At 43.8% G+C, this 23,371-nt stretch overlaps 1 protein-coding gene across 1 annotated transcript in view; it reads left to right on the top strand.

Annotated features, from left to right (window-relative positions):
• LOC310794617 (solute carrier family 41 member 1-like) overlaps positions 1-23,371 on the top strand; it is a gene marked incomplete at both ends in the record, with an annotated part of 40,328 nt that overhangs the window by 8,808 nt on the left and 8,149 nt on the right. The window contains 5 exons of the mRNA XM_083656605.1: positions 6,583-6,690; positions 9,350-9,421; positions 11,862-12,006; positions 13,999-14,145; positions 20,251-20,395. Coding sequence (XP_083512731.1) covers positions 6,583-6,690; positions 9,350-9,421; positions 11,862-12,006; positions 13,999-14,145; positions 20,251-20,395 — 617 coding nt within the window. The remainder of the gene's footprint in view (positions 1-6,582; positions 6,691-9,349; positions 9,422-11,861; positions 12,007-13,998; positions 14,146-20,250; positions 20,396-23,371) is intronic.

The following is a 23,371-nucleotide window of genomic DNA, read 5'->3' as shown; positions in this document are numbered from 1 at the left end:
ATTGACTTTCTGTCCGAGCAGCAGCAGCCAGAGGAAAAGCAGAGCCTTCGTACTAGGCTTTACTTAAACAAGACAGGTCAAGACAAACGCTCCTCTACACTAATGGCTTTGGCTTCTCCTGAATAACAATGTCCGCTTGGCGACGTGATGAAGCGACAGTCTTTGCCCCTCAGATGTTTTAACGTGGTATTTTATGCAGAGCGGAGAGGAAAAACCGCTTTTGAGAGGCTATTATGTCAGCCAGGAAGTCAGGTCCTGCGGAGAACACTGTGACCCGTGAAGAAGAACTGCTGTGAATGATTATATGCCCCCCGCTTGCGCTGACAAATGGATCCCTCATCGGCAGTGACTCGCTCCCCGCCGGGACAAAGATGTCGCGCCGCTTTGCTCTCGAGTTCATTTCTTCAACTTGGATTTCTTTTTGCACAAAATTAATTATAACAAAGAAAACAACACAGTCTCATTTCATCTATTTCACTTTCACAACTGAACAACGCGAAATAACTCGCAATGGCGAAATAGAGCGTGCAATTGATTCCTTCTTCAATTTACTTCTGATGTCAAGGGGTTAATAATATGGGGCCAATTGTTTTACTTGTGTGCAGTCCAAGAATGAGGAGAACAACTTTCAAGCAGATTTCAAGCAGATCATTTTCATAATCCTTTTAAACTGGATCAACCCGTCTCTCGGTTCTTCAAGATAAGCCTCGGTGATTGCTGGACACATCTGTCCTTGGCCTTTTTTATACCGTGGTAACCAAGGACGCAAACATAGATTGGTTTCCTCTTCAGATTTTTTTTCTTTTTTTTTTTGCTTCACGTGACCTCACTGCCCTTACACTTGCACTTGCGCACTTGCACTTGCACACTTGCACTTGCACTTGCACACTTGCACTTGCACTTGCACTTGCCCGTCATCCAACATGGTGGTGACTCGTCTGGAGCTGGAGCTGCGCTACCAGGGCAGGAAGTTGCGCGGCGTGACCTGGAAGTTGACCCGCTCGGAGCACGGCTTCCTACCGGAGAGCTCCTGGCTGATCGCCGCCCAGGTCCTAGTGCCCTACCTGGTGTCAGGGCTCGGGTTGGTCTCCGCCGGCATCGTGATGGACCTCATACAAGTAGGAATACCCCAAAGGGAAAGCGCTTGTGGGGTTCTTGTGTGGGCAGATGGATTGAGTAGGGGCGGGACAATACTAGGGCTGTGCAATAAAATCGATACAGCAATATATCGCGATACTTTTTTCTGCAATACTGTATCGCTATTTGCCATATCGATTTTTTTGCACAGCCGTGTGGTCAGTGACACAATAAGAATACTTTTTATTTCAGTGCGTTAAGTAAACACACTCAACACTCAGTAGTTTTGACTAAATCTGACCACTAAGTTATCAATATAAAGTGATGTGCATATTATTACACTACCTGGGTGGTGCACAGCGTGTTGTATTTTTAGCTTTTTTTTTTTTTTTTTTTTGAGTAAATTGTGTTGAGTATTGCAATATATCGCAACATGTATTGTATCGCAATGTATCATGATACAATCGTATCGCGACCCATCTACCGTGATACGCATCGTATCGTGAGGTCCTTGCCAATACCCACCCCTAGACAATACACAATATTATTGTCTATCGCGGCAACAAACTCAAGATTATTGTATCATGGTGAATTACCATTAGTGGTATTATCGTGAATATCGTCAAATGAGAATGAATACCGTCCCGACTCATGAGCTGTCTAACTTAGCTCACTAACAAGTCACGGTCCTATTGATTTCCTGTTTTATTTGTGTGGAAATATTACGGGTTCAAAAATAAGGAATGACAGAAATATGAGGTTCCACCAGCAGAACCTGCCAGAGGAAGGTGTCTGCCCTGGGGGGCCAACACCCCCAGTATTTGTTTCTTGACAAAACGTCATGTAAAGTGATTCCAGTATGTTTTAGAGTTTTAAGCATATTTTGATGATTATTATCGCGATAACATCGTTATTAATCGCAATTATTTTGGACAGGACAATTGTGACATGAAATGTTCAATATCGTCCCACCCCTATGATTGATTGATCGATAGATGGACGGATATGTGAATGGTTGGACGGATTGACCTCAGAGAAGTGGGGTAACTTCTGGGAAATCGTTTCTTCTGGATGAAGATGTGACAGACTGACAGTTGGATGTATCGACCTTAGGTCTTAATGTCTTTACAAACTAGAGACCATCTTGTGATCGGATCACACCAGCCGCGACACCTGCGGCTTGAAACCAATGTGGGCCAGGGGCGTCAAGCTGTGGCACCCTACTTCCGCCCCCGTTGCTCCGACCACACCCATCTTCGAACTCGGCCTTCGTGCATCTTGCACGCTCTGATGCTATCGCATTGACAATTCTGTCCACAGACAGACAGAAAGACAGACAGAAAGACAGACAGAGAGACAGAAAGACAGACAGACAGACAGACAGACAGACAAAGAGACAGTCAGACAGACAGACAGAAAGACAGACAGACAGACAGACAGACAAAGAGACAGTCAGACAGACAGACAGAAAGACAGACAGACAGACAGACAGACAAAGAGACAGTCAGACAGAGAGACAGAAAGACAGACAGACAGACAGACAGACAAAGAGACAGTCAGACAGACAGACAGAAAGACAGACAGACAGACAGACAGACAAAGAGACAGTCAGACAGACAGACAGACAGACAGACAGAAAAACAGACATATAATCACCTAAGAAAGTACTCAAAACGTCCCACTACAATAGGTGTCTCCAGGACCACTTTTGCCATGATGACACACACAGACTCACAAGGTGAAAACAATATTATACCAGACACATGCTGTCACGGCTGGTACATATTATCAGTCAAACCTTATGGATATCCAAGGGAAAATAATGGATGGATAAATGGATGGATGGATAGATGGATGGATAGATAGATAGATGGATAGATAGATAGATAGATAGATAGATAGATAGATAGATAGATAGATAGATAGATAGATAGATAGATAGATAGATAGATAGATGGATAGATGGAAATATTGACTCAGTTTGAGTCTCAGAGCTGTGTCCCTGCTGGCCTGGCGGGGCTGTTTTGTGTTCAACAGATGGAACCTTGTCTAATGTGCTCCTTTCTAAATCACATTCAGATGTGAAGGAGAGAGACAGAGAGAGAGACAGAGAGAGAGCCTCGGGATACAATCGAACAGTTAACTTAATAAATGGTGGGAGGATGAGAGAGGGAGCGAGAGAGAGAGAGAGGGGGAAGAGAGAGAGAGAGAGAGATATCAGAGGAGTTATAAGAAAATGCACTGTTCTTGCGAAGTTTTAGTTTAGGTTACATAAGTACAGTAATACATAAAATAGAATATGTGCAATACATAACATATAAGGTATATGTTATCAGACATACAATATCAGTGCACAATAACAGTTCAGTGCACAGCCCGTGCCGAGACTGAAAGTATAGATAGTAGATACAAAGAAAGCAGACATGAAGGGTAAACAGAATAAGAAATTGCTGGCCTACACCACAGTGTTTGCTATATTTCTTATTTGGTTAATTTCTAATAACGAAACTGCAAATTCTACACAGTGCCTCTAATGACTACTAATGTATTGTGATTGATTTTATTTTTACATTTTCACGAGCAATGCTGATGATTTTCTCGTTGTGGTGGCCCCACTATTGCTAATATCTACTGTACGTATGTACATCCGTCCAATGCTCATTAACTCAATATCTCAGGAACGCCTTGATGGGAGTTCTTCAAATTTGGCTCAAACGTCCACTTCGACTCAAGGATGAACTGATTAGTTTTTGGTGGCCAAAGGTCAAAATTCAAGGTCACCGTGCTCGTTAATGCGAGTCTGGACAGACATGGAGTTTTTTTTTCCAGATTTTTGTCCCATTTTCTTCCCAATTGTACTTTGCCAATCTGTCCCAATCTGTCGTTGCGCCACCACCGCTACCGGCAGGAATCGAACCCGGGTCTCCACGGGAGTACGCGAGTGCTTTGACCCCTCCACTACCCAGACGCCCCATAATAAAAACATATGTTTTTTACATTTTACAGTACTTTTAGTAATACAACATATACCATATAACTGTATATCAGTGAGAGACATAGTATGCAGAGTTATCTTGGTTCTGGCCCATCAGATTGAAGCACAGCACACATTGAACAGAAGTGGGCCATGTCCCAAGATAGCCTCCCACCATGACAGCCGTCAGCTAGACAGCAGTCCAGAACCTGAGAGCAGTGAGTATAAATAGACGCCCCTACTCCAACACACACACACGCACACACACACACACACACACACACACACACACACACACACACACACACACACACAGCTCTATCCTTCATCCCTCAAGTCTTTCCCATTCATCCCTCCATCCCCCCCACACGCCTCATCAAGCGTCAGGTCTCCCCCTTGCTTCAAATTTGTTGTTGTGGCCAAGCTCAGTATTGCAAGTCACGCGACACCCTGCGGCCCAATTTTTTTTCCCCCCCATCCACATTCACGGGGAAAGCAGCGGCTGTAAAAATTTGTGCATTTTTTTCTGGGTGTCACTCAAAGTTATTAAACGACTCTTAAATCATCAAGTTTTAAACCATTGGGTCCATTTCTCTTCAGAAGTCATCTGAAGAGATTTTTGAACCCTAAATGCGATTGCCAGAAAACACTTTCTGCGTCCAGAACAGAAATGTTTGCGTAACTACCACTCCAATCTGCCCCCTGCCAAACACCCCCCCCCCTCGCTGCCTCTGCTCCGCCTCCCCCTCGCTGCCTTGGCGGAGGAGCTGTCCCTGCATCTATTTAAAGATCCAGCCCAGCGCGGGAGTGCCAGCTGCAGTTGTAGTCATAAAATATGCCGTCGTCGGCTCTAGACTCCGTGAACCTGGCAGTATGGCGTGTGGTGTGGCGCTGGCGATGCTCAGAGATATGTGGATAAACGAGGGAAAGTAGGCTACTGGGTTATTTAACTGCTGCACTAGCACACATGTTTAGGTTGTCTGTGGGTCAGAAGGTTTGTGGTGGTGAGGAAGGATGATGAAGAAGATGGTGGTCATGATGAAATAGTCGATATAATTATATTTACCCCTTCAATTGACAGCTTGTTGGCTCCCTCTTAAAGGGCTAAACTGTCATGATATTTCTACTAGGCTGCTACTATTACTAGAGCTGGATTGATTAGGCTAATTGATTAATCGATTACCCCCTCTGACGATCTGGGGAGAGTTGCGCATGCTTCCTCCGATACATGTACAGTCACAATCCGCTTCTTTTCACTGGCAGAATGTAGCACATGGGAGGATTACACCCATTCCCCGCAGTTCCCCTGCCCCCCGAACAGGCGCACCGGCCGACCAGAGGAGGCGCTAGTGCAGCGACCAAGACAAATACCCCAAATCTGGCTTGCCCACTCGCAGACACGGCCAATTGTGCTTCCAGCTTCTTAAATGTGAATATTTTCTGGTTTCTTTACTCCACGACATTAAACTGAATATCATCTTGGCCTTTGTCGAACCACTGATCGACATTTTCGGACATTTTATAGATCAAACAACTAATCGATTGATCGAGAAAATAATCGTCAGATTAATCGACAAAGTGAAAATAATCGTCAGTTGCAGGCAGTGCCAACTACTCCTAATAGTAATAATACATTAATTTACTTTTCCAAACCGGTGATGGTATTGATAATGCTGATGATGGTGGTGAAGAGTTTGCTGAGGATGATATTGAGGAAGATGACTTGTAGTGTTCACAGTATTGGTGAGGAAGAACTGATGATGATGAGTGGTGAGACTGTGATGATGGTCATCAATGGTCATAATTAGGGATGTCCGATATTATCGGCCTACCGATATTATCGGCCGATATTAGCATAAAAAAATCGATATCGGAAAATATCGGTATCGGTTTTCATGCCGATCATTTTTTTTTTTTTTTTTTTTTTTTTTAAATACAGGGGGAGTCTCACTGAGAGCAATGCTCTCTTTTTCAGGAGTGCCCTGTTCACATTCACACAGACATTCATACCTGGAAGCTGACCAGTACAACCACAGTCTGATCTGTTGGCCACTGAGCAGCTCCACTGGAGCGGTTGGGGTTAAGGGCCTTGTTCAAGGGCACCTCAGTGGTGGTAATGAGGGAGGGGCAAGCGCTGCCTTTTCACTTTCCCCACCCAGATTTATCCTGCCGGTCCCGGGGATTGAACCGACGACCTTCTGGTCACAAGCTCGCTTCTCTAACACTTCCAACTTTAACACAACATGCATATTATATATTAAACTCTTCAGCTACATTAAGCTACATTATGTAACTTGTTACGTGAAATTTTGGTGGAAAAAAAGCCCGCTTACATCGGTATCGGTTGATATCGGTTGATATCGGTATCGGAAATGAAGAGTTGGACATTATCGGATATCGGATATCGGTAAAAAAGCCAATATCGAACATCCCTAGTCATAATACGTTGTAGCGGATGTGTATCTGTGTGTTTTTGTGTGACTGTCCATACATACAGTATGAGTATGTCATTCCCTGTATGTGTCTTTCAGCACTGGGAAGTGTTCAAGGTGATCACTGAGGTGTTCATCCTGGTGCCGGCGCTGGTTGGACTCAAAGGAAACCTGGAGATGACCCTGGCCGCTCGCCTCTCCACCGCTGTGAGTACTGTATCGTCGTTACAAATGTTTCCTTCACGCTATGTCGTTTTACATTCTGGTTCTTTTTATTAATCCAAAGAACAGAAATAGTCTTCGTTCAGCTTCTTTGCACGTGCCATCTGCCTTCCTAAGCAGAATTAGTCTCGCTGGCCAGCCTCCTCTCCCTTCCGTCCGAGGAGTCTGCCGCCGCAGGTCTCCATAACTGGGATAAACCCTCCCCTGCTCTACTACTCTGCTCTCCCATTGGAGCGACTGTTTCGGTGGCAGCCGGATGTCCGCTCCCCGGCTTATTACAAGCTCTGTCATTGGCTCCGACCATGTCAATCAGAGCGGCTTCCGCTCCCTCTTCCCTGTGTGTCGCTGTAAATAGTGCCCTGCCGCCGCAGTGAAAACAACAACGCTAACTAGCTAGCAAGCTAACGGCAGAAACCTACACGCTAGCTCGTTGCTACACGCTGAAAACGGCAAGTTGGATTGTTTGAAACTATTTTCCAAGGGCACTGCCGCTAAGCGCCGCCCATCGCAATCCCACTATGGAGACCTGCGGTGCCAGACTCCTCGGACGGAAGGGAGAGGAGGCTGGCCAGCGAGACTAAAACAGAATAGACCCTTCTCACGGGGGCCATTTTGTGTCGAAAAGGCAGGGTAAACACAGGTGCAAGCAAAACACTAATGAGGGTTTCCAACTTCCATGATTGGAATTTGAAAAAAACCCTCATTAGTGCTTTGCTTGCACCTGTGTTTATTCTGCATTTTTGACACAAAATGGCACCCGTGAAAAGGGTCTATCAGACCGTGCTTGTTTCATGTCTTCTTGACTAATTCCCCTGAAACATAAGAGGGTTTGCAGCTGTTTTCAATTCCCATCAGTTCATTCCGAATCGATGCCATAAAACCATTTCAATCATGAGAGGCCAGTCAGTAAGATTTAACAAGCGGCTTTATTTAGCAAATAGCAAGCATGGCAACTACTTTGGCGTATGACTCCCTTGCCAGGTGGCGCTCCTCTTGAGGTGAGAGGAGGGCATGTGAATAGGCTAGGATAGAGAACCCCTCCCCCCCCCCCCCCCCCCCCCCCCCGTGGGGGATTCTTTGGGAGTCAAGACTCGTTGGTGGTGGACTGGGGAGGTGGGCGGGGCGAAACGACAGCTTCATCAGAGGACAGCTTCAGACGAGATGATGAACAGCCGTGAGGCCAGCTGCTGCTATGATCCGCCAGAGAGGGAGGCGACGTAGAACCCTCGCTATATGTACTAGAGATGAACTGACGTCATAACTGATGTCATACTTAAACTTGACTGACGTCACGGGCTGATCAGATTATGCAAATATGCCGGCCTTCTGATTGAAATTTGGTAGGAAACCTCACATAGTACTTTTCCGCTACAGCCTCAGCTGCACGTCTAGCAGTCCTAGGTTGCATTGCCACCGTGGCAGCCTGCCTTCATGGTGGCTTTAATTGGTCAGACTAGATTCAATGGTGTTTGTTGAAGCAACATGATGTGGAGTAACATGATACTTTGAATAAATTAGAACGACTGAAATGAAATCTATTCAGATATTGTTTCTGTGCTTGACTGCTCATGCAGGGACAAGGGGCCCATTTGAATGGGCCCTTAACTTGATATTAACGAGTTCTAATTAATTCATGTTTGACCTAAGTCTGAAATCAACTACATTTCCCCCCAATATACTTAAGCAATATAGCATGAGAGCTAGTGTGTTGTGGCAAATATATCCCGCTGATCAGTTGTTATCCCACGAGGCCGCAGGCCAAGTGGGATAACAACTGATCAGCGGGATATATGCCACAACACACGCTGCTCGAGTGCTATATTGCTTTTATAAAACAGTTTCCAAGTATGATAATATAAATATAATAATAATACTATAAGTCCAACTGGCATGGTATTCTGATAGAGTCATTTGAAACACTACTGTAAGGCGGGACCTCTAGCAAGAAGATAGACGTGCGGGTGATTTGATTGGATCGTTCTGGAGACTGAAGTTGACATTGGCCAATCCTGGCGCTTGCTGAGAAGCTGAGAGCTTTCTGGAAAGCCCGACAGGCAGCTCGAGCGCAGCGTTGCATTCTCAGCGCTTGCTGAGAAGCTGAGTGCTTTCTGCAAAGCCCGACACCAACTAACGTTACGGGGTTAAATGCGGGGTTAAATGCGGGGTTAACAGCCTTTTTTTGCAAAGAAGACATTAGCCCGCATCTATTCTTGTACAAAACATAATTTTCTGCGAAGTATTAGTAAAGTTATAAGCGAAGATCGATTCACAAGGATCTGACAGCTGTCTCCGCCATTAGTTTTTTTTGAGGTAACCAAAGGCTTTTAGTAAGAGAGTTGCCATGGCAACCAATAACCCATGGCCATGGGTTATTGGAGTGGGTTATTGGATTTATACAATGGCTGTGAACCAATCAGATTGCTTGATTTGAGAGAGCCATTTTATAATGTGTGTTATATTCCAGGTAATGTAAACTACTATGATCATAACTTGCGCTTAAAAGTAATTTATAACTACTTTTAGCATTTTTGAAATGCTGTTAGATGTGTATAACTTGAATGATTTGAAATTTGTCTTCCAGTCTGGTGTTTATATTCCTACTCTAGTGCTATATCTCTCTGCTATATCTCTCTTGTGTGTTTAGGCCAACACAGGTCAGATGGATGACCCAGATAAACAGTGGACCATGGTGTGCAGCAACCTAGCGCTGATACAGGTAACGTATCTATGCTGCCAAGCGCCAACTCAGTGTGCTGGTTCTGAATCTGGCAAGGTGTCGTAGGTGTTACAGTGGACCAGATGCTTCTAAGGCCATGTCCACACGGCGACGAGTTTAGGTGTATCCGCTAACGTTTTTTCTCGTATAGACGTTTCGTCCAGACGGAACCAGCGTTCTGGGAGTATACGTTCTGGGAGTATACGCTCATTTTTTGAAACCGGGTCCCAGAGTGAATAAATCTGAAGACGCCACCCTTGCATTTCCGTGTTTACAACCCATACGCATCTTTCCTGAACCGATGACGCCATAGCCCCACCTCTCTCCGCCAGCAACAATGACAATCAGTGCACTAGCGTTCGTGCTACAGCAGCTACTGAGCCTTAACGGGCTCTTGCAGCAAAATATAATGCTCCTCTATTACCACCGTCAGCAACAAGTGGACACGGAGAACAGCGTGTACAACATCCTCAGGGCTCCACAGCTGACTCTACCCATCCACCCCTCCCCTCCCTTCATCGGATATTTCCCAGAAGGTTTAGCGGCGGCTAAGTTTTTACAATAACACAAACAAAATCAGGCTAAATGTGTTAGATAGAAATAATATTTATTTTTAATACAACATGCAATTCTGGAATATTTTAATATTGGACAAAATGAAATGAAATGTAAACCCTGAGTGTAACGGACATACTCGGGATGCTCTATATACAGTATAACCCTCGCAAATACAACGTGAATAGTGAAGTGAGAGGTTTGACGACCACACGGTTGCACTGTGATGTCCACTCGTGTCCACTCCAACAAGACTTTAGCTTACTTGACGCCACTTTTTCAATAAAAACACTTTTATGCCATGAGTTTATAATGTATATTTATGTTGCATCATTTAGCCTGTGCTGTGATGTGCAGGAGCGGCCAATACGCTGGGATGTGTTCGCAACATATGTCTAAAGATCATGGAAGTGGATGATATCAGGAACATTACCGATAGTTAACGTTCTATATTGTAGGCTACAGGGAGACCATCTGCCTGTATAGGTTTAATCATTTTATTCATCGACATGGCAAACCTCCCCGCAAAGCCAAGGGTTTAAGCTGCTCGCTACAGTGAGATACACATTATAGACTGTGCGCCCCTAGTGGTTGGATGCCATTATTGACGAGATTGTCTTATTCTCTGTTTTTGGTGTACTTTGTGGCAGCGCCACTTACCGGCCTGGCAAATATACTACAGCGGTTTCAGTGGTATTCAGTGGTTTCATGTGGATACACGCATTTCTTGAAACGATTCTGTGTTTATGGAAAACTTTCCTTAAACGAAAAAAAAAGAGATCGCTTCCGTCTCCGTGTGGACATGGCATTAAAGCAGGTGTTTCAAAAGTGAAAGTGCGCATACAGACCAACGCATCTCTTCTCCATTGCTGCATGTATTGTCTGTCATATCACAATTTATCATAAATACACACTGCCCCTGGTAGGATATGGACTTTTTTCTAGGTTTAATGGGGGGAGGGGGGGGGGGTGTAATGGAATTAATTGTTACAGTAATCCTCCGTTGATAACCGTCCACGTAATGTAACATAAGAACAATTTTATTTTGTATAGTTGTTGACAAAAATCCAATATAAAAAGGTGTGTCCTATTTTGTCCAGTGTACACTAGTAATACTTTCCGGTTACATTACATGGAAATGATTAATTATTATAATGATGGTGGTGATTTCTTAGTATGGGAGGGATAAATTCACACAAAAAAACACTTGGCTCCCCACAGTATCATCACACGCAATGTCAGTAAGGTTCCAAATTGACCATACATCACATTTGTCCGTCCCCTCCCCTCCCACTCTGTTTTTCAGCAGGAGAGAGTTTCTCCACAGGCATTTCTACCACTGAGCACCTGAGGAGCTATATGCTAATGCTAAAACAGCTTTATAATAACCAGTAGCCTACTTCCACTTTCAGACCTAATTAGGGCTGGGTATTGGCAAGGATCTCACGATACGATACGTATCACGATACTTGGGTCACGATACGATTGTATCACGATATATTGCGATGCGATACATATTGCGATATATTGCGATATTCTACAGAATTTACTCAAAATTAAATAATAGAGCTAAAGATACAGTACAACACACTGTACCACCCAGGTAGTGTAATAATATGTACATCACTTTATACTGATAAGCTAGTGGACAAATTTAGTCAAAACTACTGAGTGTTGAGTGTTACTGAACGGATCGATATGGGAAATATCGATACAGTATCGATTAGGGGTGGGAATCACCAGATGCAGAGGCCTGGCATGGCATGGCCTGCAATTTTTTTTTTTTTTTTTTTTTTTTTTTTTTTTAATATCGCGATACTTGGACTGTCTCTTCATACACAGGTCCAGACTCACATCAACATGCTCTCTGTCTCTCCATACGCAGGTCCAGGCTACGGTGGTGGGCTTCCTGGCGGCGGTGGCGGCCGTGTGTTTGGGGGCGGTTTCTCGAGGAGGGGTCGAACTGGACCAGGCGGCCGTCTTGTGCGCCAGCAGTATCATCACCGCCTTCGTAGCGGCTCTCTCCTTAGGTTGGTCACCTCACCTGTGTGGGACGCTCTCTCCTTAGGTTGGTCACCTCACCTGTGTGGGACGCCTTCGCCCATTTTGCGTCCCGCAAATGAATTGGACTGAACTTCGACTGGCACAAAAATGATGATGATGATGTTTGGATCAGTTATACCAGTGGTTCTCAAACTTCTTCTGGCGTGCCTTTTGCTTTGGAGGAAGAAACATTGGCATTCCCTGCACCCTGACAAAATGGCGATAAAATGAAGATCAAGATCATGACCATTTCCGTAATTTATGTTGCGCAAATGAAAAAGCAACTTCAACTTGATCAAACCACTTTTCTTTATTATTAATAGATTTAAAATACATGCTACAGCATGCGCTGGGACGCGTCATCAGTGATGTTAGCTGGGGTCGTAAGGTGTTTCAGGTCTCTCAACATCATACACCCTCGCCCAGTAGACCCAGCCGAGGCCGATTAAGACCCCGACCCGCGTCCCAGAAGCAGCCGCTCACGGATCAGCCCTACTACTCTGTCTGCAACGTTGCCTGCTGAAGGGTTGATCACACCCAATCCGCTGCAATAGAGTTTAGTGCTACACCGCAGTATTGTAAGACCCTTCGGTGCATGGAGGGTCTAGGCCCTGTGTGGGTGACTCCAGGCCGGGCTCCTCCTACGTCTCACCAGACCCTCCCGGGGAAAAGGCAACCCTACCATGGGCAGAGAGGATGCCTCAAGAAGGCCTGTGCGCTGCACGTCATTCGCCTGCGGCGAGCACCTCGCTCTAGCCTGAAGGACCCCAGGCCGCGCCGATCTTTGCGCAGATTTTCAGGAGGCTAATCCGTAGCGTTTGTGGATTTCTCCCTCACGAGAGAGCCAGGATGGGGTGCTAATCCCATCCCGTATTGGATGTCGTCTCTCCGACCGTCAACTATTAATAATAATAATAATAATAAATAATAAATCAAGTGCTTTACTGAAATATTTGGACCATATAATGATAATACAATTATCCCAACCTTAAAAGGTTACATATAGGTGCCAAAAAGCCATAAATTCACATCAAAGAACAAAGAAAAACAACAATTATAGTTCAAGTTTAAACAGTAAGTGTGCAGCTGCAGCATTTATTAAAAAAAATACCACTCTTTTCAACTGAGCATGCAGACAATTAAAATAAGGGTGCAATGCGTGCTTTTGCACCCCTGTAAAACCGGGCCTGTCATCAGAACTGGCTGCTATCGCCACTCACTGCCTTTAAGGTATCGATGGAAATAACCCAGTACTAAGTAGTATCAAAACTTCTCCAGTCAAACGATACGTGGCTACATTCCATCCTTTTTGTACATAGATCTAGAAAAAAAGAGAGACTTTGTTTGGTTTTACTCGCAGCCAATCACCGCAAGCGTTCTTCGATTTAATGTGCCGTGTGATTGGCCCACACTACCGCAGCAGCTTACAACCCAGAGCAATTGAGAGAGAGAGTGGCGTCAGCGGAGGAGCAAAATGCGTGACTCATTAGCCAATGAACAGCCAGGAAGGGGTCTCGCGCTACTTTTGCATGCTAAAATAAAGCTGATAATGTACAATTTGATTCTAAAAACAAACAACAACTTTCAAAGTACAACACAAACTGTCCATTTTGCTGCAACTCGACAGTGCTGCTTAATCCAGGACCTTACTTCCTGGAACTCTTGAGAGTAAAAAACTGGTCCATTGGAGTGAATGGAGATGTTCTCTCCTATATACACGGCTCTGCTACAACCCGTACGGTCTATGGTGGTGACGTTTAGCACTGTGTATGTGACAGAGTTGGCAGTTTCAATGTGCCAAGATGCCACTAAAACGTTCAAAAGTATGGCTATATACTATATAAAAGGTATCGAATGAACTACTCTATTGCCATCTTTATCACTATAGGGCTACTGGTACTGGTACTGGTATCATAAGTTCTAATAAAGGTGGTTTCAGTTTCATTTCTTCTCCCTCTCTATCCTCTCACACTCTGTAGGCCTGGTGATGATTGGAGTGATCATCGGCTCCAGGAAGGTGGGCATCAACCCTGACAATGTGGCCACGCCCATCGCTGCCAGTCTGGGTGACCTGATCACGCTGTCCCTGCTGGCCGGGGTCAGCACCACGCTCTACGAGTACATAGGTAAGAAGATAACACAGGAATGAGCCCGGCACAGGATGTGACTCCTTATCGTGACGTATTTCGAGTGAAACAGGGTAGAGAGGCGGGACATAGCGTGTGGAGGAGTTTGATTTGACCGTTGAAAGGTGGGCGTGTCCGGGAGGAGGGAGAAGAAAATGACAAGCAGACAACATGGCTGCCTACACGGGCAGACTTGCTAGTCTATTATAAATGTCAAGACCAGCAGCCGGCACTCTCCCTTGGCTAGAAAACGGCTGTCCACCCGGGGGGGGGGAACCACCGGCCAGCCGTTTCTCTGCTCTGAGGCTGGGCGCAGTGACCCAACTCAGCGAGCACGCAGTGCACAGTGCTGTGTTTACAGTATATTGTGTTTATACATAGACTGTTATTGAAACGTGACCGGTAGGTTTCAGATTTGTCCAGTAAAATACATTATTTAGCGGACTGCCTTCTCCCTCTGCTCCGAGGCAGTTGCCTGGGTCCACTCGACTGCTCGCATTCACCATGAGAATTGATTGACAGCTGTCATGTCATGATATTATTATTTGAACGTACTAGCTGATGTAAGCAGCACCACTGTAGATTTAGTTATGAATGAAGACAGCATTGGTTGACTTTTGATGTGAAAAACCAAAGAAATTGGATTTTTGTTTTTGTTTTGTTTTTTGGCATACATTGTTAAATAGGGGCACTCTATGACCAGGGATGGGATGTAAAATAGTTAAAGGGCCCATATTTTGCTAATATAATGTATTATTATTTTATTGTTGGCCTCCAGTAGAGTAACTTATTGCATCATTCATAGTTGAAAAAACTTGTTTATCTTGTACTGGCTCTCACTGCCCCCTTCAGTTCAGCCTCTGTATGAAACGCTCTGTTTTAGGTCCTGTGCTTGAACCCCCTCCTGGAAAATACTCCAGGAGGGCAGCGCGAGGAGTTTTTGTGTTTGGCCGCGGTATGTGATGCCCTGCTCGGCCAGCCGCCGAAGGAAATGTCCCGGCACAGCCCGGGCCGAGCGGAGCTGTAGATAGCTAGGGGGATGTTGATATATCAATTGATAGCCTTGCTTGTTACGCCCAAGTCACGTTTGTTATCGATGGTCAAATTCGTTTTGACAATCCCTTGCTCGTTTATATAATTGTTTTACAGCTCCTCGGCCTGCCCGCGAGCTTCACACTCAAGCCACAACACAACAGCTAATGTAGCTAGTTAGCTAACTTCCCAAATGCTTGTGACTATTGTGTGCCTCTCCTAGCAAAGGCTACACAGACCAAACCAAAATGAGGACTTGGAGAAGTCAGCAAGTTGGACTAACGTTACAAGTTCTGAAAATGTGTGCCTTCGTCATTCATCGGTTGTTCATGTCTATGAAAGGCAGCTCTGCTGCTAGGCTAATAGCAAGTGCTAACGTTACCCAGCCGGTGGTAAGTAACGTTAGCGCTTCCTTGCTGCTAGGTACAACCGATGCTGGAATGAGACACATATTTTCAGAACTTACCACTTCAGTCCTACATCCTGGCTCACTTCCAAGTCTTCTCCTTGTTTTGTGTGAAAGTGAAAGGCAGATACGGCCGAGGCGAGTGGAAATTAGCAGCGCTACTGTCCGTCGGCAGTGTACTGGAGAAATGTCAACACAGGGAAGGGTGGGGGCTAGAGGGCGTGCGGCGGCGGCAACGCTTTGTTGCCAGGGTAACAAGTCCTACCTGACGTCACCAAAATTATGGTTCTCGCACAAAATCGCCATAAATCCATGTCCTCTCGTCTACGAGACTTCATGGGGGGGAGGGGGGGTTCATGGGGGTAACATTAAAACACTTTAACATATTTATTTGAAGCTTAGCCCATGTTTAATATGACCATCCAAGATTGTAACAACATATATATGATACAAAATTAAGAAATGCATAATAGGGCCCTTTTAACTATTTTATATAGCCTATAGGCTATATATTTATATATATATATATATATATATCACTATATATACGCATACGCCTACGCCTATAGGCTAAATATATATATATTTATATTTCAGCTCGACTTGAAGGTTTTGTCTGATCTGATTGATGGTTTGTGCATGGTGCATGTCTAAGCAGGTGGTGGGTGTCAGCAGCCAGCAGTGTAGACGAGGTGCACCTGTCAGCTGCACCTTGGTTTGGCACTGAGCACACACAGAGGTGCCAGCCAGCAGCTTTCTTAGGGCTTAATTTGTGCCGGATCCTGCCGGGACAAGATCCGGGAACTCCCAGATTGGGACTGGGGCACCCGTTTGATTGGATTGGCCAACAACTCCTGTCATAATCTCTAAATAGATGTTAAATACAATGTTATGTAATAGTTTATGTTATCTGTTCTGGTTTACACTGATGATGGCTTAAGGCTGAAAAGTGTCTGGTTTTGCCCCTATCAAAACTTCAAGAACTACTTCTAATGTGAGTGCTGTTGCCTGCCTCTATCTGCTGATATATATAGCATATATATATACTGTATATGTGTGACGGCTGCTGTCGCCAGGGACCGCAACTCGCGGCTATCAGTTTTCCACTACGGGGGACCAAAAACCAAAAATTTGGTTTTGCATTTTTTACAATAGTACAAAATATATTATTTGAACTATTCATTCCATATCAAATGAAGACGTTTTGGGATCATTAAATGCGTTAAACTTGTCAAATAAAAGTCGAGTTGTTTTCTTGAAGGAAACATATATATATGTGATAAAGGCGACTCCATTGAGATTTGGAGTATGTGGCGTCACCATGATGATGATGTTTGTATGCATAGGAAGGTTTCACTGTTGATGCAGGGAACATTCTGAACGTCACAAGATGTTAGTAGCATCGTCAGACCTTTTTGAGCTTGTCATGCTGATCTCCACAACACAAGGTGGCAGCAACAGTCAGGTTTACATGTCTGCTGCCCGCCCTGGTTCTCTTTTCTCAGACAGCTCGTCATGATGTGTGTGTATGTAGGCGTGTGCGTGCACGCTTGTACACATGCATAACTGTGTGTGCACGTGCTTGTGTGTGTGTGTGTGTGTGCACGTGCTTGCGTGTATGCGTGAACTGTGTGTATGGTATGACCTCCTCAGCTTTGATCCTGGTCCTGTGCGTTTCTCTGCTGTGTATTGTTTGTTTGTGTGTGTGTGTGTGTGTGTGTGTGTGTGTGTGTGTGTGTGTGCGCGCATGCATGTGATATCCTCCTGGCTCTTATTTCACTGTTTATGAATGTGTGCCCCTTAATCTTGTATATTTGATCATGCACAGACATGTGGTACCGCTCTCTTTTTGTGTGTGGGATCTTCTTGGCGTGTTAACACATTATTATGCCTATCGTGATTAGAGGTCGACCGATATTGCTTTTTCAATGGCCGATGCCGATGCCGATCTTTAGAGAGCAGGGCGGCCGATGGCCGATATATAATGCCGATTATTATTATTTTTTTCATTCGATAAAATACGATTAAAATAAACTCCTCAAAAAAAGTTTGGAAACGTTATTTTGCTCGATTATTTCTCCCCTTTAATAATACCAATTGGTATTGTATTTTATATAGTTGGAAAGCCTGATTAGTCACCTTTACAACGGGGTACAACTTGTAAGGATTGTGCATTCGTGGAATGAGAAACACACAGCTAAACGTGTGGGTAGCGCCCCCAAAAAATGTGCAATATTCTTCTGTTGGTATTTTTTTTTAAAGAAATCTAGTAGCCTAGATTTCCATTATCTATTCATGCACATTGAAAATCGAATATAACATTATACTGTAGGCCTACATCTAATATAAGATGTTATCTTAGCCAGTACAGTAACATGTTTTTGATTATTCTTTTTATTAAATAGAAAAATACATTGGGTTATGCGGTATAGATTTCAGTAGTGACTGGTAGGCTATAGCGAGAGACCAGTATGTCAGAGAACTCATTCATGCACTGTTCTATACATTAACAATAATAATAATAATAATAATGTAACTGTTTAGATTTGCTGTCATTTGATGGGAGAAGTGTGTTTGCAGAAGATTGTGGTGACTGAGGAAACGTAACGTTACAGTCGGCTCATGGGTGCATGAGAAGACTCACATTCAGTGGCGGACTGCATAATCGGGCACGTCGGGCAAATGCCCGGTGGCCTGGCCTGGCCTGCCAAAAAAAAAAAAAAAAAAAAAAAAATTTTTTTTTTTGCAGGCCGATGCCGATTAATTAAAAATGCCAATAATCGGCCCCAATTAATCGGCCGGCCGATTATTCGGTCGACCTCTAATCGTGATGGCCAGCTGGCAGATGACAGACATAAATACAATGCTTTTCAAAATGTACACATTCACTGAGCAAAATAAGAAAACTACGTAAGCTTAGCTTACATGCCATATTTTTTTGATTTTTTGATTTATCTATCTATCTATCTATCTATCTATCTATCTATCTATCTATCTATCTATCTATCAGTCATCATTTTATTGGACAGCAGAAATGTTTGTTCATTTTAAAGCCTGTATCGGCGGATACAGGTGATGTGCTGATATCATACATCCCTACTGTACATCTTAACTAGGCCTGCAACTAACGATCATTTTCATTATCAGTTGAGCTATCGATTATTTTCTCGATTGATCGATTAGTTGTTTGTTCCATAAAATGTCACAACATTGTGAAAAATGTTGATGTTTTTCCCAAAGTCAATATGTCCAATGACATCCTGAAAATGTCTTGTTTTGTCCACAACCCAAAGATATCCAGTTTACTGTCATAGAGGAGTAAAGAAACCAGAAAATATGTAAGGGATAATGTATATTGAGGCAGTGATTACGGGGGAAATAATGACCGACAGGTGATGATTGAGCCCGACGCGCAGCGGAGGGCTTAATGATTCACCTGAAGGTCATTATTTCCCAGTAATCACCACCTCAATATACATTATCCCGCTTAGAACATGGCCTACAACTAAATCATTCAATAATCTGACAAAAATAATTATTCAAATAGATTTTTTAATAGCGTTTTCAATGACAAAGCGGTTTCATTCGTAATTGGCACACAAGACACCACAGCTGCAACTGGTTGGCCTAATTAGTAGTGTTTGCTTATCAACTGATTAATCCAGGTGTGGCAGAGCAGCGGTCGGTTGTCGAGAAATAATGACTGGTGAATCTTGTTGATTGACCAATCAGAATCGAGTATTCAAGAGAGCCGTGTTCTAATCACATTTAACTCGCTGGAATGGGATAAGTGTTTTTATACCATGGTCTGGGTGAATACTTGATTCTGATTGGCTGCAAGGTGTCCATTAAAAAGTGATATTGTACAGTGATAATGGACACCTAGCTAAATGGTCTGTTCACCGTTCATATCAATGCGCCATAGTTTCATCAGTGTTATCAGGAGAGCAGTTTGAGCTCTATACCCCCGTTAAGGGTTAATATGACAATTTTGGCAAGCTGCCAAACGGTAATGTCTTCATTTAATGTAGAACGCAAAACATCGTTAAACCCGCATTCCTGTGATAAAGTTAACGTTTGAGTCGGCTTTAAAACGGAGGGTGGTGGAAGTGGGAGGGACTATTTTATTTCGTGGAAGACTGATTTACAGTATGAATAACAGACATTTAGCCATTTAGATTGCTTTATTTATTACACATGGAAATATAAATGACTGGTCTTATTGTTTTGTTGGCAAGTGACCATGGTATAAGCGGGTTAATGCCCTTCGAGGTGTACATTATCACTTTTTAAGGGACTTCGCGGAGGCAACCATCCTCGGCTTCGCCTCGGACGGTTCACGCCTCTCGCGTCGTCCCTTAAAAAGTGATAATGTACACCTCGTCGGGCATTAACCCTTACGTATTCTCCCCCTCTCAAAATATGCTTAAATGATAAATGATGATGAATCATTAATGAATCATAATTAATGAATCATTGCAGCTCTAATCTCAACATGCCCATTATGCAGTAATAAGTATGAAGCTGATGTTTGTTGTATGAGTATAAAGGTCATATATACTGTACAGAGTTGTTTTTTGTGTATATTGTGGTTGTCTGTCTCATGATGCCAACTGACAGGAGGTCATATGGTAGTTGATCCAGCTTTCTTCCTCACTGTCCCACAGACGTCTGGTACCTGTCCCCCCTGGTGTGTGTGCTGTTCCTGGCTCTCATCCCACTGTGGGTGCTGGTGGCCCGCCAGAGCCCTCAGATCAGGGAGGTCCTCCGCTCGGGATGGCAGCCCGTCATAGTAGCCATGTCCATCAGCAGGTAGACACGCGCGCGTGCGCACACACACACACACATGCACGCACGCACGCACACACACACACACGGCAGGTCACCCACCCATAGTCATATGGAAATGCCCACCCACCCACTCTATTACATAACTGAAATTATATTATATATTAATTAATTATATATAATTATAATTAACACAATTTGAAGCTGTGTCACAAAGTGCATCAGAAACAATAAAACGTATTTTGAACTAGAAAACTTCCAGACTTGAATTTTCAATTCAATTCAATTCAAACTTTATTCCAGACACACAGGGGGTCCATAGAGTACATACATATTATCAACATCACACAACAAATTATACAGTTAAAAAAATAAGAGAGAAACAACAACAAACATAAGATCATAAATAGAGGCTGACTCTCCAGTGTTTACGCAGCCTGGACGAGAACCCAAGACAGGACTGAATCAAACAAGAATAATAATATCTATACTACAATTCCAGTTCTGTCTGTATGTACTATGTTTGTCTGTCATTCACATATCTCGAGAACCGTTGGATCGACTTCAAACCCGGGGAGTGCGCTTGGGGGGACCTGTAGCCTGTACTACGAATGTTGGATAAGAAGATCCAGGATCTGTCCCTTGATCTGGTTTGTCTAAACCAGATCAGCTCGATTGTAGTTAACTTGTACTACGAACCTCGTTTGCCAGTCGTTAACTCGAACCAGGTTTTTCTAATCAAGTTGACTGCGCGTGCACATGAAAATGCCCGTGCACACGAGCTCGTGCCCGCAAAAGAGGCGTGGTTTTTAACAACTAGCCAATCACAATGCAATATGGACCGCTCAGCTCAGAACCGTAGCTTTTACAGCGCCAGACACGCCTATTTCCTCATTCATCAAAGCCATCGACTACTATGTCAGAATCAAAATCCGCATTGGATATTTTTAGTCTGTTCCCGAATGACTGTCTAAAGTTACCACTTTTATTCACATCAGTCATTTATTTGAAGAGCGGTTTCTGCCTCCACGTATCCTACAGCAGCTGAATTCACCCTCTCAATAAACTGCGAGTGGAAGCAATGTGTAGCCTAATGTCTCAGTCCAAAATCCGTAGACCATTTAGGCTCAACGAATAATAATGATGTCATGTTTAGTCGCACTGATTGAATAATTCCTATAGGCTATCAATAAAAAAAAGAATGATAATAAAATTAAAAGAGGCTTCTGAACGACACGGTATGTGCGGGCATAGATTTCATTTATAAAAAATAGCCTATTTTGTGGTCACATATATTGTCAGCAGAGTCGCATATCTCCATATTTCATATAATGATGCTGGAAATATGAAGTTCAATCACATCATACAGGCCAAAAGCAACACTTGCAGCTGCAAAATGCAGGAGTAGGCTAGATATGAATCATCTTAATATGGGATCGCCTGTGTGCAGGTGATCCCATATTAAATTGCTTAGATGTAGTAGGCCAGCATGTAAGCTATGACTATTTCAATTCCAACCCAACGTCAGTCTCAGCTCCATTGCGCACACGGCACCGTGCGCTTTGGAGACGTTTATGTAACCTTTTTATGCCGGTTTAGTGATATTTCTCCACTCACTATTCAGCTGCAATCGATCAGCGGGATCAAACAACGTATCTAGGCTACTTGAGAGCACAAAAATGAATATATAAAAACATATTCCAAAGTGGTATAGGGCTTAATTAAAATAGCCAACAAGTGCAAGGCTTTAGTCCTTGATTAACATTAACATTGATTACCATTACTCATTCAACATTACAATTCGTGCTCCTTCGGGAAACTCATCCAGAAAGGGGTTGGCCATTTTTCCAAACTGCTGATTCGATTGGTTCGTGGGCGGTGGATTTAAGGTCTAATCTTATCCTTGCAACTTAACCTGCTACGGACCAGGTTAAGTGTGAAGCATAAGTTGCTATGGAAATATATGTCGGTAAGAAGTTAACTTGCTTTGTAGTACGGCCAAACCAGGTTTAAACCTGAAGTTACCTCGCTAAACCACTAAACTGGCTTTGTAGTACAGGCCTCTGATGGAGTGCAGTCCCGAATGTCCTGCAATTCGGACACGGCATGGTCATAGCCCCACCTACTGGCAACACAAAATGCAGTTGATCTCGAGAACCGTGCCATACACAGACAGACACAACATTCAGATAACCTGTAGTCTACATTTGCAGTTCCTCTCTCTCTCTCTCTATGGCCTGTGTACGCGGTCATGATAACACATATGTTGAGTCTAGAATGGGCTGCCTGGAAGTCAAAACGGATGTAATCTCATGTCTATAAGTATGTTTGACTGTCGATTCTCGTGGAAACCTGTGCTTTCATGAGTGTACAGGAGTGCATCTCTCTGCAGAGATATAATATAAATACATGCATTTAAGACGACTTCCTCCTGGTTCCTGCTGTTTGATCTCAAGATGGCTCATTATTCTTTTTGACTGTTAAATTCCATTCTGCATTAACTTCGAATTTGGGGAGTGCGCTGCTGAGAACCCGACGGAGTACTGTGCCAAATTTCGGACACACGACGTGCATAGTCATAGCGCCACCTACTGGCAACGCAAAAAAAAAATGTTGATCTCGAGAAACGTTCGTCTGATCGACTTCAAACTTGGCGGGGGGCGCTCCTGGGTACCGAAAAAAGTGCAGTGTCGGATATCGTGCAATTTGGACCGGCGCATAGAAGACTCATCAACCACGGAGCCAGAGAGCTGAGATCACATTCAAATAAACTGGTTTTTAATACTTATTATAAAACGGCTCTCTCAAATCAAGCAATCTGATTGGTTCACAGCCATTGTATAATTCCAGTAACCGAGTTCAATAACCCATGGGTTATTGGTTGCCATGGCAACTCTCTTACTAAGAGAGTAATAATAAGGCTTACCTCAAATGACAACGTAGAAAAAAAAAATGGCGGAGACAGCTGTCAGATCCTTGTGAATCGATCTTCGCTTATAA

This window comes from Poromitra crassiceps (assembly GCF_964638095.1).
Source record: "Poromitra crassiceps genome assembly, chromosome: 20".
Lineage (NCBI taxonomy): Eukaryota > Metazoa > Chordata > Actinopteri > Beryciformes > Melamphaidae > Poromitra > Poromitra crassiceps.
This window is presented reverse-complemented; position numbering and strand designations above follow the sequence as displayed.